Here is a 17,854-nt window from a genome sequence, read left to right as displayed (position 1 = left end):
CAACCTCCTGTGGAAATACAAGAAAAAAGTGGAGAGTTGAAGTGGATCTTCAAAGAGCAAGAGTATTAAAGGAGTATTAAAGCTGTGTGTCAGCAGCACCGAGTGTCTCCATCCTCCTCGTCAGCACACTGGGATGTAACTTTCCTCTGTGCAGCCTCAGACATGTGGCAGCAATCGATGCCCCCGCTGCTTTTATTTCCCCTGACGACACTCCGGTTCGACGGCGGCGCATGAATCACACGGCAAACTGCTTGTTTCTGGATTGAGGCGTCTTCTGACTTTATTCATGAATCCCCGGTGACACCCCCCCATGAATTGTACAGCTCACACTGTACTCGCTCTCTCTGTCTGTCTACTCATGTATGTATTCAAAGCTGTAATATAACATCATTACAAATGAGATGGCACATAGGGTTCATCATAAAACTGAGTTTATTGTTTGGCAGATAGGAGTTGAGCTGATTCTTTTGGCATATTTATATTTTCAATTCAGATGAATAAAGGACCCTTAATATCCACATGGCATTTCTTACGTGACGCATAGTTTCATTCTTTAGCTCTCCTCCAGACACCGATCAATGCGACCCGAGTCTCTGAAGTTTCACATTAGTCATCCCGACCGGTTTGGAGTGGCGACAGGCCGCCGCTCCTCTCGGTCCGACACTCCGTCATGGCAGCGAGAACAAAAAGCAGAATATTGAATGTGTCTCACAGCAGGGAAACGGGGAGACCTCGGATTCATTAGTTGACAAGAATGTCAAAAAGTTTCACCGCCGTCTTAGACTTCAGAGCATAAATCAAAGAGGTCGTAAGTGGATCAACGTGATATATTAGATCTCAAATAAATAGGTTGTTGTGAAAGTTTACATATATTACTTTTCTGACTATGGCTACGTTCATTTTAAATAAATCGTCAAACATTTATAAGACAGTGACAGATAATTAAAGAAGACACAGAGTCGTCGGCTGTCATCACAAATACATAAACACACAACTACAGCACAAACATGTAAATCATCATCAATATGTTTTTACTTCTGAGGTTCAAGCAGGGGATTGTTGACGTCTGTGTTTTAGAGAAGGCACAGGGCGGATCGATCAGAGAGATTGATGGATCTGCAATCTGATGCCGATTAATTACATTTGGTCTCTATGGTTAATATAGTTTCCGTATTAACATGGCAAACAAGGCACAGTCAAGGTTCAGTGTGTTTGAAAGTCAGGACTGGAAGCTGCAGCTCAAATTAACTTATTGAATAAGTGTTTTTTCTTCACAGCTTCAACTTAATGAGGTAAGAAAAAGGACTGTTCTAGTAATAAAGACTGAAAGAACGACAGGGTATTGAGGCAATGATAAAGAAAAAAGATAGATTTTGAGAATAAGGTCATAATATTACTAAGTCATAATTTAATGAGAAAAGCCATAATATAAAAAAAGACAATACATTTCAAGAATAAAGTTACAAATTAATGAGAACATTTTATATCAGAAGAGTAAAGTTGTAATATTACGAGAAAAGTCAGTTTTTCTAGAAATTAAGCAGGAAGGAAAAATCCCAAAACTTGAACCAGACTCTTTTTGAGTGATCCTGATATTGCCCTTGTAAAATGACATTGCCCTAAAATTACGACTTTATTCTTGTAAGATAACAAATTACATTCTTGCAATTTTAAGACCTTATTCTCAAATTTTCTATGTTTTTTTTGTCCTTTAAGTGACCTTCATACTCCGTTGTAATATGCAGGTAAAATAGGCTCAAGGAAAACCATTCTGTTCTCGTAATAAAGAAGGAAAACAACTTTAAATGACATTAAGGTAACTGTAATAAAGGATGTCCTTACGAACTCAGACATTCGCTGCTGATGTTGATTTGTGGTTTTATAGCAAAGTTGTGTTGGAGCGTTTTATTTATTTATTTTGTCAGCCTCACTGGGGATAATTTCTCATCTGGATGTCAAATCAGCGAAACAGATTCAAGTGTCAGCAGCTGCTTACTGTGCAGTTTTCATTATAAGACCTTTCTGTTTGCTGTTCAGTAAACTTCACCCTCTTCCCCCTGGAATGATTGTCGGACACCGACCGTCAGTGGAACACTCGCTCGCCATCCGAGCATCAAACTACGTCATCGGCCTCTGGGCTTTACTCATCTGTGAGAGGCAGTTTGGGTTGATCTTGGACAAACAGGAGCTGAGGTTCAGGCTCGTTTTCACCCGTTTCTCCCGCTGGCGCCGGTTGCAGAACCAGACTCGGACCACCTCCTTCTCCAGGTGGAGGCCTTTGGCGATCCGCGCTATTTCCTGAGAGGACGGTTTACTTTTCTCCACGAAGCTGTGCTCCAGAGCCTCCTTAGCTCCCAGGCTGTGGTGTGGAGGGACAGGGAGAGCACACTGAGGATAAACATAGAAATCTACATATATATGCTCTGTATGTTTGGTCCTTACATTAGATACCTGATAGTTGTTCTCCGTTTTCTCTTTCGCTCATTCATCCCTATTTTATCGTTGTACAAGGCTGCAAGGAAGAAAACATGTCGTTACTTTATTGTACCTGTAGCTGTGAGTGAGGATGGAAAAGAAAGATGAAAGTGATTTACTGACAGTTAGAGACTGAACAATCTAATCTAACACACTGGACCTTTTTCTAATTTCTCTCCGATCACCTGTACGACTGTAACATAAGACCAACTGTGACGTCCCTAAGACCTTTAGAACAGATGTTAATGTCACCCGGTTAAAAATCACATATCTCAGATGCACTTTAATGTGACCTTGTTCTGCTTCGACTACAAAACATGATATACATTTAAGCTTTCCTTACATCAGTTCTGAGTAATTTGACCTCATTTAAATTAAACTTAAGAAAAGAACAGCTCACAGCCAGGGGCGGGGCCTGGGGGAACTGGCCCCAGCTCAAATCTGATTGGCCCCTGAAGTGACACTGTCCTGCTAGTAGTCATTAAACCATTAGGACCCAAGGCAATAAATAGAAATGACCTCTAAATCTTCAGTGTTGTTTGAGAACGACCCCCTAAAACCTGAGGGTTTTCTGAAGAGCTGACAGAAAGCCTAATATTTACCTGAGCATAAAAAAATCTATTTTCAAAATATATTCAATGATTTGTGTCTTTGAATCAGAGCCACATGGCTTACATATACAATAAATTACTTAAATGTGCACCTTACTGAATCAGGAATTGTACATGGACGTTGGATATATAATTGGCCCCTCTGTAAATTGTGGCCCCTCGATTTCGAAAAATCCTACTGCTTAGAGCTCAATGGTAGATATCACTTCATTTTAATAAAGCCATAGGGGAAGAAGATTGTGAACTGCTGACTTACATGATGTACAAGTCGTCCAATAAATCTTAATAATCATGCAAGGAAAGGTTTGCTCTCTTTCAGACTAATCAAAAGCACTTATTTTCCTTATAGAGATGAGATGGCTAAAGGTTACATTTAAATAAATGCTTTCGCTGATGGTGCGTGAGAGCAGATGCGTGTGTGACTCACCGCCAGCCAGCTCCGCTTCATTCAGCCATTTTGCCAGAATGGCCTTGAGTTTGCAGGCGTTCTTAAAGCTCAGCTGCAAATTTTCAAAGCGGCAGATCGTGGTCTGGCTGAACTCTGAGCCGTGCACAGCAGCGAGCGCCTCGCCTACATTAGTCTGGGTATAGCCTGGAGGTCAAAATGGGAAAGAAAAGGAAACACTTTATTGAATGCATTGGGTGGAGAAGCAGCTCTAGGTGGGTGCAACCACAGTGTGGTGAGATATCTAATTGTTGCAGTCAAACACACGAAGATGGTTTCAAGCTGCCCAGGAATCGTACCCAGTTTGATCCTCCGTATCTTGAAGTCATTGGCAAACATCTCCAGCTCTCGTATCTGCGGGGAGTCCATGGCGGGGGTATCGTCGGAGTCCCGCATGCTCTTCCTCTGGGCGTCAGTTTTCATCTCTCCGACAGTGGGGCCCCCAGGGGCCTCATCAGTCGAGAGAATAGCCGAGGGCAGCGAAGAGAAACCGTGGCTTAATGCGCAAGAGCCGCTACTCAGACCATGATCTGGAAACTTGTACAAGCAAGGAGTAAGAGACCCTGGAGAAGGGGAGAGGGGCAGAAAGAGAGGGAGAGCTTGAGAGAGGAAAATGAGTGGGTGGGAGACACAGGGGAGACCCTCAGCCTGTCAGAAGGGCACTGGGAGCAGCATGGCCTCTATTCCCACAAGTACGCTGGGAGCCTTTATCTCAACAGCACAGAAAGCGTTTGACGTCTCCCTGTGAGACTCTCTGAGGCATGGGAATAAAAACTTCCCTTTGTTTGGTCAGTGTGTTGTATTCTAAAAAAATAAATGCAACAATATGACAACTTCCACCCCCCCCCCTCCTCCTGAAATGAAGGTTCAAGCCGGTTTTATATCCGCAAAGGAGTTTCTGTTTTCACCGCTGTCCATTTGTTTGTTTGTTTGGCAGCAGGATTATGCAGAAACTACCAAGCGGATTTATCGAGGAAGAATGGGCCAAAAAAGATCTCTGTAAAATTTTAGTGTGGATCCATGCAGGAATATCTCATTTTAACTAATTTCCCTTCTTGTTTAAAAAAACAACACTCATTTAGGGAACTGATATTTTTGAGTGTGTGCAATTTGTTGCAGCTTGATTGAATTTAAGGGGACTGTTGGCGGAGGTGTGTGCTCTACTGAGGGTCATTCTGTTTATGCTATGAACTGCAAACCCTTCTTAAGTTTTGATTATTTGGTTACAAGAAAAATTGCACAAGGACGCACCTTTGCGATTACAACGCACAATCATAAAGATGTGCAAGTTATGGGTCTGCTGAGTGCCATTCTGGTTGTTGATATATGTTCAGTATCCATCCATCCATCATATATACTGCAGAGGGTAGCGGGGGGAGCTGGAGCCCATCCCTGCCGGCATGGTACACCCACCTGGTCAGATCACCAGTGTATCACAGGGCAAACATGCAGACACAAACATCCACTCACACTCGCGGGCACAGTTTGCAATTAAGTAAACTCCAATCTGCATGTTTTTGGAATGTGGGAGGAAGTCGGAGTACCAGGAGAAAACCCCCCGCAGACAAGGGAGAACATTCAAAGTCCACAGAGAGAGACCCCGGACGAACTGGGAACCTTCCTGCTGCGACCAACTGTGCTGCCTTCTTTTTATTTTCTGTCTCTTTGAATGTACATGCTGTCACTCGTACATCTACAAAGAAAACCACAAGCACGGCATTGAATGTACCGTGTGTTGTATGGAATGAAATGGAATTTTTCACTGTCACACTTGGGTGACGTTCTGACACCTGAGCCGACTCCATTCACCGAGAAAAGCAGTGAGCGGAGTTTGAATGGTGTGAAAAGAAGTGTGTTTCAATAACTGCAGTGTCTTCTTGTCCTTGGCTCCAGTGTCCCCACGCAAACCCGAGTTCCCTTATCACACTTATTGTAAAAGGTCTGTTTTCAGCAGAGATAAACGTTGCACAATGGACTAAAACCTTAATTCCTCATTATTTCTACAGGTGGCTGTTGATGCCTCAGTACGATGCAGTGGAGCTGCTGCTTGTTAATAACTAGTTTCTTCCTTTATTTTGTATTAAAGACGGATTACTGCCAGAACAGCAGATGGTTGGTGCATCACACACACACACGCGCACACACGCGCACACGCGCACACACGCAGTGGAGGAAAAGAAGCGCATTGATAGATTTTACCGAAAAAAAAGATTGAGTTGACACTACGTTCTTTTCACTGCAGTAGGCAACAGCAGCTCCACTGATCTCATGCTCTTTGTTTGCTGAAACTGGATCTGAGATAAACAAGGCAACACTCCCCTCTTGTGTTTGTGGGGTTACAATGCAAATGTTACACACATGCATCACCTGACTTTCTGTGATAAGGGAGGTAGAGAGTCGTTCTCGTTTTAGTCTCAACTAATCAAATGAAATAACAAGGCACTAAAGATGAAGGTTGCCACTTTATTAGGAACACCTCGCTAAAGCCGTTGGTCTAATACACTACCCCTTTATTTAATCCTGCTTCTATGATTCAGTTTTTTTTTTTAATGAATGTTGTGAGTAAATAAAATTGATGTCGACAAGACAAGGATAAGTATTAATGCACCTTTTTCTTTTACCCCCTTTTGTCAGACCAGTATTCACTGTTTTCTCCCTTGTATTGTTCTGTCTTGTCTGTTGTTTCGCAAAGGTAAATAATAAATAAAGAAAGTGTTTTGTGTGATAGTTGCTCCGCTGATCAAAATTCACACAGGTTTCATCTCAGCCTCTCCTCCACTTTGCTCGGGGGCAAAGATTTATCTCTCCGTCTGCTCGGCTGAAAGACATCAGCAACAATCCATCAAATGCTTGTTGCCTCGAACAGCAGCGCCTTTCCGGCTGAGCCTGAGGTGACAACATGGCTGCGATCGCTTCATCTGAAACTCTGATGTGCAGCAGCTAAATGTTTAGCAGAGTAGTGTTTTTAGCCTCTGTGGAGGAATACAGCTGCAGAAATACTAACTGCCAGAACAGCCCTCTCAATCTCCGCCCCCTGTCCAAATTGGACAGAGAAAAGGATGCTGTCATCGACCGGCTGAATTGTTCAGTCGAGTCTATGCAGCAGCAGCTGGAAAGCAAAGTGGCAGATTCTTCCAAAACTGTATGCATCAGTGATTTCCCCTTGTCCTGAAGGTGTAGGGGAGAAGTTGAAATCTACTTTTTTTTTTTAACACTAGGAGAATACCGGTACAGTGCACAGCGTGTCTGCCTTCTTACAATTATAATTTGAAGCCTATATTTCATAGAGCTTGGCAGATGCCTCATAACTTCCTGTCAGTCAAGGGCCCGTGTGGTTTCGGCCTGAGGCGCCGTGTTTTGCTCACTGTGCTGGAGGGAGAGAGGCTGTTGTTCTGCTCTGATGTTCCTTGGACACTGTCTACATACGGCCATGGTGCGGTGCACACAGAGGCTGAGCGGGCAGCAAGCCCTCTTCCAAACACATGTGGATCCAGAGGGTTTGTGAAAGAGGCTCACGAGCCTTTGTGCACATGGACGCGGTCCATCCAGCTGCAACACATGTGGACCCGACCAAAGAGTGGAGCAGCATCAGAAAAGACAGAAAGAAAACAAACTGGCACAATTTACGTAGACTGTAGCTGCAGTATAGGTCATTTACCACTGCCTCCTCCATGTTAGTGGATGGGACATGCAGCAAACCAAAAAGTCACATTAAATAACATGTCCTCAAAGACAGTTTCTGTCATTTAAGGAAGTTGTTATCACACTGATTGATGTGTCTGATAAGTTTGGTTTTAATTTGTTACTTGATGCAATAAAACGTGATTGACAGCTGAGACTGACTCATTGGTCGAACATGCATAGACTGGCCCTCGCTACCTTGGCTCCATCCCCTATTAATTACTGCGCAGACTCTGGCTCCAAATGCGCAAGATGGCGACCTTTGCATCTGGGATATTTTAGCTTCATTTGTGGATATTGGAAGGATGTGTAGGCCATCTTTATATACATACATACACGTCTATGACGTAAAATCTGCATGGTCGCCTGTTCATTTTCTCTCTATCATACCAGTACCTTTCTGTAAATATGTGTGTGTGTATATATATATATATATATATGAAAATAAGGCTAAAATAAGGTCTTGATAGCCGAGAGGAGTTGATAATTCTCTTTGGGTTCGTAAAGCAACACCTTTCACATTCCACTTCGTGTCGTTTAATCCATTGTTAATTTTAAATTAATAGATTAGTGCAGCTTTAAAAATTAAAGGAGCAATTTCTCCTGTGACCTCATCTCTAATCACACAGCTCTGTTTAACTGTTCCTGCCTCCTCTCACATATCCTTCTGTCCACTGCTGTTGAACAAGTATCATCAAGTTTCTCTCGTGGATTCTCCCTCTTACACGCTTCATGTGCCTCCCACTAAATTCCTCAAGGTTTATTTGTCTTAATTGCAGTTGGTTTGTCAGCCTTTCAATAATTAATACTTCCCTTGTTTGAGCTAAGCATCATCCCAAACAAGTTGATGTTACTCACGTCGACCATTGGTTACATCTGTCGCACCATCATTCTTCCCCTTGGCAGCACAGCAACTTAATTGAAGTGACAAATGATCTCTTGCTGGTCGTAAACGTGGGCCCCTGTTTAATTTTATTCCTAATGTGTTTCAGCACCGCCTTGGATACCACAGACCAAACTGCTTTATTAGACCATTTACAGGAGAGGGTTGATGTCACCGGGTCGATGCTTGAGTGGGTTGAATCCTACTTTTTTAACCCTGCTGGCTGTTAAAATATACATTTTATTACATCTGCAAATACTAATCGCTCTGTGCCACCAGGGCTACACTTTACTTCATTTATTGTTCTTGGCCTGATTTTGCTCCAGTTGGTTCAATCATATGAAATTGTAATAGTTCAATTACACATTCTTTAACTAAAGTCACATTCGGTTGTTTTTTTCTACTTTAGACCTTCAGAGGATATTTATGTATTCAATGAATCTTACTATTTATGAAGAATTAGGATGCAGGACACCTCTGCTGTAACAGCCTGTCTGACAGATTACACTTGTTAGATATATTTCTTTTGGTCTGCGTTCATGTCTGGTACAAAAAAAAAAATACTGCAATAGTGTCACAAAAAGTGATCTCAGGTCCTGAGTTTGGAGAAACATGAAACAGAGTGAAGTTGTTCAACTTCCTTGGAGGTAAAAGTCAAAACGACTGCTTCAGAGGTGGTTTCAAAAAGAGGAATGTTGCCATTTTACGATTTAGTTTTGATTGTAGTTTAGATTTAAAGCTTAGTGCTTGAATGAAATATCCATCCATCCATCATCTATACTGCTTTTCATGCTCACGGCAAATTTAGAGTCTCCAAACCCCACAAACTCCACACACAAAGACCCAGACCGAACTGGGATTTGAACCAGAAACCTTCTTGCTGTGAGGCGACAGCTACACCTAAATATATTATTACCTGTTGTCTGTGTTTTTCACCACTGTCTATTTGGTTGGTTTGTAAGCAAGATTACCACGAAACTTAGAGGGAGGGAAGAACCCATTACGTTTTATTGCAGATCTGGATCAGATCCAGGATTTTTTTCTTTCAACATTTTCATTGATTTCTCAGAGAATAATTAATGGATCTCAATAAAAATCTGGCATTTTTAGGGAACTGATATTTATGAGTGTGGGCAATTCGGTGCAGATCCTAATAAAAATTTTGATCGAGTGAGTTTTAAGTTGGTTTCATTAGGGGACTGTTGGGACTTGATGTAGGTTTGCACTCTACCGAGTACCTTGCACAATGTATGTTTAAAGTTCCTGTTCCATTCCTCCTCACTGGGTGTAAAACACCAACCCCTACTGCAGGCGGTAATGACATTAGCAGTGTGAAATATTGAAATGCAAATGTAATCTCAATATGAATGGATGGAGCTCCCCTTTAAATTTGAATTAGTAACATGTGACGAATTGCATAAACATCTGCTTTGCTCGAGCACATATCAAGTGTCAAAATATATTTTTAAAAAGACCACAGATGACTGACATGAATCTGTTTCCTTATGCCATGAACAAAATAGGAAATCTCTCGACACCAACACAGTTCTTCGAGACCGTTTTCACACTATTGCCTCTTTATTTGGATTTTTGCACTCTCTGCAGGAGGGGGAGGAAGTGGCAAGTCCTCTTTGACAGTTACGCTTAACAACTGCGCTAAAGATCTCAGGCGCTAGGTGAGGTAATCAAGTCTGAAATTGATTTTAACTGGTAGCAGATTTAAAATTAAATGGAGGATAAAATAATTCTCTGCTGAGTTTACCGGGTTTAACTGCAGGACAGCGGGAGAATGATTATGCCTGTGTGTGCGTGCATGCATGAGTGTGTGTGTTTATGTGTGTGCGTGTGTGTGTGTACATGTACTTATATCTTTGTGAGGACCATCAGCATAGACGGTACAGAGTGAGGACATTTCGGAAAGTGAGGATATTTTGGCCTCCTCACTTTTCAAAGGGCTGTTAAAGTGTTAAGACCTGGTTTCAGGGTCAAGGTTAGAATTAGGTTGGGCTTAAAATCCAGCACTCCGAGTGTGCGTCACAAGGGGCCTGGGCATACGGGGACCGTGGATGTAAAAAAATTTAATCTAAATTAAATCAAATTGAAAATTAAAAACACTTAAAAAGTCACTCATTAAAATCATAATTGATTTGGTTAAAATTGTACCATACAAGGAATAAATGAATAAGTAAATAAAATAAATAAATAACAGAAAGACCAGACACAGAGTAGGAGCAGTTGGGCATTTAATTGAGATGATTAAGTTTAGGCTAAGGGGCTAGGGGACGCATTATGCAAATCATCGTCCCCACTAAGATAGAACTAGAAGAGTGTGTATGTGTGTGTGCACTCATATGGGTGTGGGTGTATGTGTGTATCTGCTCATTACCTTGCAGTTGGTTTGCGCCGCTCAACATATTAGGGTGAGGGACTCCACATGTCTGCAGGATACAAGTCTGAGAGATACTGGCAGAGAGCATCTCCTGAGCTAGAGAGAGACAGCGCGAGAGACAGCGAGCGAGCGAGCGAGAGAGAGAGAGAGACAGAGTTACCATAAATACCACAATAACCTTTATCTATAATCATCATCAAAACCTGCAATTATTGCTATGATGCTGTTATGTCTTCAGAATATTGGATTGATAATCTGGGCTTCAACAGTCTGAACATATTGACGTCTTCACATGGGACGCCTCAGTGTGATCTGTGTCAAGTTATGTGACTACATCTGTCTGTCCTGCCTGTCAAATAAATGACATCGCTTTTGTTATATAGAGCCCACAAACAAGTTCAGATTCCTCAGCAATAAATAGTTTAGCTGTCTGATGGTGTTTACTTTTTTAATTTCCATTAATTATTAAGTTAAATATGAGAGAGAAGAAAATTTCCCAGATTCCAATGTAGCATGATATATTAAAAGAAAAAAAAAAAAAGAGAAAATCCCTTTTATAGTCAAGTGATTTATAAACAGCATTATTTATATATATGAGAAGCTGAAACAGGAAAATATAATTATATATATATAACCAACTAATTCTTTCACTACTAAATTCATGACAGCTTTGTCATCTTCCCCATCAAACAGCAGCAGCAGCTACTCACCTGTCATCATGCCATAGGTGGCCTGCTGGTTGCTGTAGTGACAGGGGGCGACTGGGTAATGAAGGCTCGGGGGGCTGTTGCCAAGTGCGTTGCCGAGGGAGGAGGTGGACAGATGCATGTGTGAGCGCTTGGAGCTCTGACCCAGTGAAAGTCCAGATGACACTGATGGGGGACAAATGTGGTTCCATTGTGAGTGGAGAACAAAAGACGGAGCAAAACAAGAGCTGCAGAGACGTGAAATATAACAATAATTGTTGACAGCTTCATTGTAGTAGACAGACAGAAAAAGAAAGAGGATCTCGCTGTGTGTGTGTGTGTATATAAATAAAGAAATGTATCGCAAACAATGTACATATCCATCCCGTCCTCATATTTATACAGTACTTATTATTCATTGCGCTACGTTGCTTCTTTAGACAACTTATCTGTTGACAACATACAGAACAAGTTATTGTCATGGTGTATACTTTTACGGAGTTGGTCATTAGCGTTTCCTATATACTGTATATTCTACTTTCTTTTTTGTACATGTACATTACAGTCGGGACTATGCACCACTAGAATTTAAGCATTATTGTACCACTCCTGAACTTATTCAGTTTGTGTATATATATATATATATATATATATAAAAGTACAGTGGGAGTAAAAAAAAATGGAAAACAGGAGTCAAATTCCTTACATGTGTACAAATACCGAAAAAACTGATTCTTATTCTGAAAATGATGATGGCAAATATGTGTGTTTATTTCTGTCTCATGTTTGGCTGGGCAATGAAACAATATAATTTTTATCAATTGCAATGTAACAAAAGTCCAATATGCATTGTGTAAGCACAGTGAGGTGGTGCAACACAAACATTTGAAAAGGAATAATATGAAATTGATCATGATTATTATTATTATTATTATCAATATGATATGAAAACTTTCATCTTGATATTTCTTTTGGACCATATTGCCCTCGTGCTCATGCAGACAGAACTGAGGAGAAGATCTTAATACAGTCATTCTAATTTTAAACTCGCAGATGGACTTATGAGTAATACGAACTAGTTAATCAAATGATATTCTTCAAATAAAAAAGAGGAAATAAACATTGGGATGATTTATAGGTTTTGAAGTGTTGGATTTATTGCGATTCCCCAGCTGGAGGATGACTCGTCTCTAAAGTCTCTGCTGTGTGCTCTTCTGCTGCTAAGTGATTTTAAATATTAGTTGAACATTGTTCTGGTCATGTCATCTGCTAATTACATGATTATTCATGCATTCACACCAGTGTGGTTAAGATGCACTCTGAGCTGGTGCAGCTCGTGTACAGAAACTGTCTCTTTTCTTTTTGTGTATTATGATTTGACTGAGTTTTCATGAGGGCTGTGTTAGAAAAAAATACTCTACCACTGAGGATTCAATCATAACTGTGAATTTTATTTGTTCCATTATTAAAACTTTTATTTGTGTTACATATTGTAGGCTGCATTTGGTTTATATACTTATGGGAAGACGATAAAACATATAGGCCAGGTCAATATTTTGTAGCATCAAACAACAAAGTACAAAAAGCACAGTGATGCCAGAGTAGAAAAATAAATGTTACACACTCAAACTGCTATTATATATATGTAGTGTGTGATTAACGTTCTGCACAATCCAACACAGTCTATTCTAAACAACAACAATCAGCGACCACTAAAATTCCCCGGATGTTTTCACCACATTGTTCCGGAGACAGAACAAGACCTCGGGGGAATTTGTCATAACGATAACACATCCTCTAAGCAATTATCCAGTGAGTAGAGACAGCTGGGCCAACCCAGCTGATTTCAGGCATTTACATAGTTTGAATTGGATTTGAATAAATGTGTAAATTTGTCCTCCACTGTCTTGTTAAGGAGGCATCAGTGGGGCGGCCAAGCACAATTGGGTCAATTATACGTCGATAAGAGCAACTTGTAACCGTACAAGAGACTTGGCTCACCTGCGGCAACCAAAAGACTTCCGATATAATCAATAGTGCACAAGCATATCTCTCAGAATGCCCTAATCTAGACATTGTCGTAGGCACAATGCTAGCACACTTTCTTCTTATAGTTTCCCCAAGTTTGGATTGTGAATCTTGTTAGAGGCCTGACTTCCTGCAGCTGGGATCTAACATCATGAAAACACGATGTGGGTTATGGCCCAAATCATTCTGGATCTATGAGTTTCAATTCAAATAATTAAACAAGGTAAAACTCATGAGAATAATCCAAGAGAAAATGTGTTTAACTCGACAGGACAGGAGACCCTCAGAGGTTCAGCTCACCTGCAGAAACCATGCTGTGTGCGTGGGACGTGGATGGCAGGCAGTCACTGGCGGAGGCATGGTGCATGAGGATCGGCAAAGCTGAGTCTCCTGACAGCTGGGCGAAAGAGTCTGTGCTGAAGGCCTGACACGCCATTCTTCTCTGCTCTGATCTCAATGGTAAGCTGAAGCTTGATTGACTGATTTCTTGTCTTGCTTTATCTTCTCCCGCTTTAGTTGCCTCCCATCACTGCTTTTGCTTGTCCTTTGTCTTTTCAAGTCCTGTCCTCTGTTACCTGCGCCGTCTGACTTTAGGTTTCGTCTCGTCTTCTTTGGCCTTCTCTTGTTCTCGCCTCCTTGCACCACCTGGAGTCGAGTCCTCTTCAGTCACTTGGGACTGTGCGGGTAGAAAACTGCGATAGGTTACTTTGTTTTTGTTCTCACAGAGAAATGCATGTCAGCACTTCAGGCAACATTATTCAGTATTTTGGCATGACTCTTACCCTCTGCCGCAGATGAATAGTGATGAGCTGCAAGTTCAAGTCACTACTGCTTGTATATGTGCTCAAAGGTCTTTCTGAGCTACTGAGATTCCGCTCATTAGGGCCTCTTCCGTGAAGCTCCCTGTCTCTATTAGATATGCTGGTAAGCCAGTCTGTCATACCCTCAGCTTTTTTGCCGCCCTTGTCTACTGCAGGTATTTATATCCCACCCATCTACGACTAACCACCCCTCTCTCAACCTATGAGGCCCCCCCTGTCTCCTATGAGACCCCCACCTACCAATCCAATGTCAGTGCTGTTATTACTTGTGTTTGTCCTTACCTGCGTTCTTCTCATCCTGCTCCCAAATCCAGGATTAGGGTACAGCGCAGCTGAGAAACCCGATCCCCTCCTCTCTTCTTGCCATCTCTCCGTCCCTCTCCCTGATTACAGGATTGTGTTGTGGAAGCAAATGGGAAAGCAAAGTGAACACTTGAATTGTCTCAGACCAATTGCTCTGCTTTGTTTTGCATGTGTGTGCCCTCAAGTCAACGCTAAAGCAACTTGTAAAAACACAACACGTACACCACAGATATTTGCCTTGCAGGAGCTTTTTTTTGGGGGGGGCGTTTTTTGTCCAGACCTTATGCAGCGTGACCCGGAGGTGAGAAGCACCCCTTTAACTCTGCCTATTAAGCCCACAACCAAAAGAAAACCCCGTCGCTTTATCTCAGAGTGAGTGGCAGAAAGGCTTACTACTATTTCGGCACGGTGTCCACATTGTGTCGAATGCAGAGACAGTGCCCCAGGGTAAAGACAACAGGTTTCATCAGGGAGGATAACGGTTAATCCGAGGAGCGTGGCCACCATGTGCACTCTGTTGTGTCTGTTTGTATTTGTGTTTATCCCGGGCTCTGCTTCACTATTGTTGATGTAGGTGGGCAGCAGGTGAAAAATAGCTGGTGGGTGGCAGGCACGACTCGACATGTTCGAGCACATAGTGTAAATTTGGAGGGGGAGGAACTCTTCGTCAATGTTTCTCCTCAGAACGAATTTGCATCTTAAATGTTACTGAGATCATTCATTCACTGGACTCAAGCTGAACAATCTTTTCATTTGAGGATGGTTTAGGGACCGTTTAGTTCATTTCCATGTTCAAATATCGAAAGAAACAATCTCAGGATCTGTTAATTGTGACTTCGGGGTGTCACATTAAAACCCAAATTTAAATCTAAATGCTAATAATCTTCAACTTGGACGCCTGATAGATGCGCATCTCAAATCAGATATTTGATTAAAAAGAGTCAATGAGGCCAAGCGCTGATAATGAAAGCCTTTGAGACAAATAGCTGAGCAAATCGCAATGGACGTTGACAAATCTTATTTCACCCGTTCAAAGGCTTGAAATAAACAAAACAAAACCCATAATATTAAGGAGACAAGTGGACATAATGCTGGGTGACAACAGAAAGAGAAAAAAAACTCACCAACACAAATATCATCCTTAAAAATACTTTTCTTTCTTCTTTCACTGCAGCCAACAACACCCACTCGGGCTAAAGTCCATCTTCCCAGCTGGCGAATGCAGGCTTATTTTTGCACACCGAGACTGAACCACCTCTGTTTTTTAGCAATCTGTGTGCTCCTGTAAATCTCAACAAAAATTATAACAAGTAATTAAAATAACCCTTCAGCAATTAATGAGTCTGCAGAGTGTCTCAATAATGAGCAATGGTGAACAGTGATGAAGCAAGAGTTCAAGTTTCTTTGATGCGCATGCTTTATACTTTTCATTTCCATTTTCTACAGCCTTTTCGCTGACAAATGTGCGGATGAGCCTGAGGTGAAGAAGCTGATCTGTAACATTTGGCCGAGATCACTCGAGGTTGACACAACAGTAAATGTAGCCACAACATTAACAAAGAAATTGAACTCTGAACAAGAAATATTTAGTTTAAAATCACATTTAACCCTTGGTTTAGTCGTAATGTTTCTTTTTGCTGCAGGCTTACAAAAAAAATGTACATATTTTTTCTTAACACCATAAATAGGAAGTTTTAGTGAAGATATTACAGGGATGTTGAAAATTCTGTTTCATTTTTGACTCAACTAAAACTCTGGAAGAACCAAAATGTTAAGCATCTGTTTGGAAATGTAACAATACAACTTCCATGTTTTAAAATAATAGTGAAAGGAAGCTTCAAAGATCTATAGGCTCAGACCTGTATAGACTGAATGGCCTCGTAGACAGGTAAAAAAAAAAGATAATCAAAAGGCGAGGGAATGGAAAAGGCAAAGCTTTCCCATGGATAGACAAGTAGACATACACCCCCGCCACACACACACACACACACACACATAAAGAGGCTGAACTTAATTAGTGAAGAGACTATGAGTCAAAGGGGTTCTCCTAAAGCACCTGTCCTAGATCCCCCTCCACCATCCCTGTCACACACCCCCTCCTCACACACACCTAAATACACTGTTCCAGTTTTCACATAGTCTTTTAGCCTAATCGCTCATAAATGTGATAAAAACATCTTGTAACAGGCATAAAATCGGATTCAGGCACAAGAGTTACATGTATATCCCTCCCCAGCACAAACAAACAAAAAACAAACAAACAAACAAACAAACACACACACACACACACACCACAGGTCCATCCACTGGTGCAGTGGGAACATGGTGCAGTGACACATTCTCACAGGTATCACATACATACATACAGTGTGGTGTGTGTGTGTGTGTGTGTAAACCAGTGTGTTGAAAACCAGTTGCCACATCTTGTTTTCCCTGATATGTATAAACCTGATAACATATTTGTGTATTTAAAAAAAAAAAAGAATAAAGCACCATGACGTATAAATCTTAATAGCCACCTCGTAACAGTTTAACAGTCTTCACCCTAAAGAGAGTGTGTGTGTTCGGGTGTGTGTGTGTGTATCAATGCACTTTTGTATTAACACCCGGTGAACACTAAGCGACTGCATATAAAGAGGGACGCAGTAAAGGTCATAAACCCGGCATCCTCCATGTTAGCAGATTGGACATGGACCAAACTAAAAGGTCAAGGTACATATCAAATAAAAGTTTCTCAAAGATAGTTTCTGGCATTCTAATAATAAAACTGTATTTGTATAGCACTAAACAAGGTTACAAAGTGCTTCACAAAAATCTATGGCAAAAAATGAATGAACTAAAATAAAAGCAAAATTTTAAGTGCCAAGACCTTAAAATGTATAAAGAAACCCAACAGTTCCCTCTAGTTCTTATTATACTGACAGTAGTGGTAAGTTTGTTTTTAATTGGTTATTTGATGCTATTAAAACATGGTGAAACTACATGATTGACAGATGAGAGACTCATGATTGGTCGAGCCCCTCTAGTGATCGGTTGTTGCTACGACAACTCCATCCACTGATCACTACAGCCCAGACTCTGGCTCCAAATAAGAAAGATGGCAACGTTCGTATCTGGGAAAATTTGGCTTCATTTATGTTATATTTATTCAAGTGTTGCCATATCATTTCATCAATCTGACAAAAATGCTGTTAAATGATGAGTACTGCAGTTGAGTATTGTTCAAATCAACCTTCATGTTCCTGAGATTTACACAGAAGTACTTTTTCCATGGAGTGTGAAAGTTTTATGCAGATAACACAGTGAGAAGTGAAAAGTGTTTTCTTTCAGATGTCAAAGATCTCCGAGCCAAGAAAACTAAACTGCAGCTTTGAGCTGCTGCCTATTTTCTGAGGTCTTAACTTGAGAAAGAATTTCACGGTTGGATGTGGGTGTGTGCGTTTCCTTTAATAATACACTGTGAACTTTGATGATTGGTCCCGCACCGCTACAGAAAATACCTCAAAGAATCAACCTTGAATAAAGAGTGTTT

At 41.2% G+C, this 17,854-nt stretch overlaps 1 protein-coding gene across 8 annotated transcripts in view; it reads right to left on the bottom strand.

Moving 5' to 3' along the window:
* Positions 1–414: 414 nt before the first annotated feature.
* The window catches only part of pou1f1 (POU class 1 homeobox 1), a 28,215-nt gene continuing 10,775 nt past the window's right edge, over positions 415–17,854 (bottom strand). For 3 of the 8 annotated variants that reach the window (XM_035175534.2, XM_035175533.2, XM_035175535.2), the window contains 8 exons: positions 14,302–14,402; positions 13,499–13,874; positions 11,195–11,356; positions 10,482–10,580; positions 3,831–4,094; positions 3,514–3,678; positions 2,443–2,512; positions 415–2,359 (listed from right to left, as the gene is read on the bottom strand). In XM_035175534.2, coding sequence (XP_035031425.1) covers positions 2,119–2,359; positions 2,443–2,512; positions 3,514–3,678; positions 3,831–4,094; positions 10,482–10,580; positions 11,195–11,356; positions 13,499–13,634 — 1,137 coding nt within the window. In that variant the 5' untranslated portion in view covers positions 13,635–13,874; positions 14,302–14,402 and the 3' untranslated portion in view covers positions 415–2,118. Of the gene's footprint in view, positions 2,360–2,442; positions 2,513–3,513; positions 3,679–3,830; positions 4,095–10,481; positions 10,581–11,194; positions 11,357–13,498; positions 13,891–13,980; positions 14,264–14,301; positions 14,403–17,854 lie in introns of those variants that run through there. The other 5 variants (XM_035175536.2, XM_035175538.2, XM_035175537.2 and 2 more) reach the window with 4 other exon arrangements.

This window comes from Hippoglossus stenolepis, chromosome 13, assembly GCF_022539355.2.
Source record: "Hippoglossus stenolepis isolate QCI-W04-F060 chromosome 13, HSTE1.2, whole genome shotgun sequence".
NCBI classification, from domain to species: Eukaryota; Metazoa; Chordata; class Actinopteri; order Pleuronectiformes; family Pleuronectidae; genus Hippoglossus; species Hippoglossus stenolepis.
This window is presented reverse-complemented; position numbering and strand designations above follow the sequence as displayed.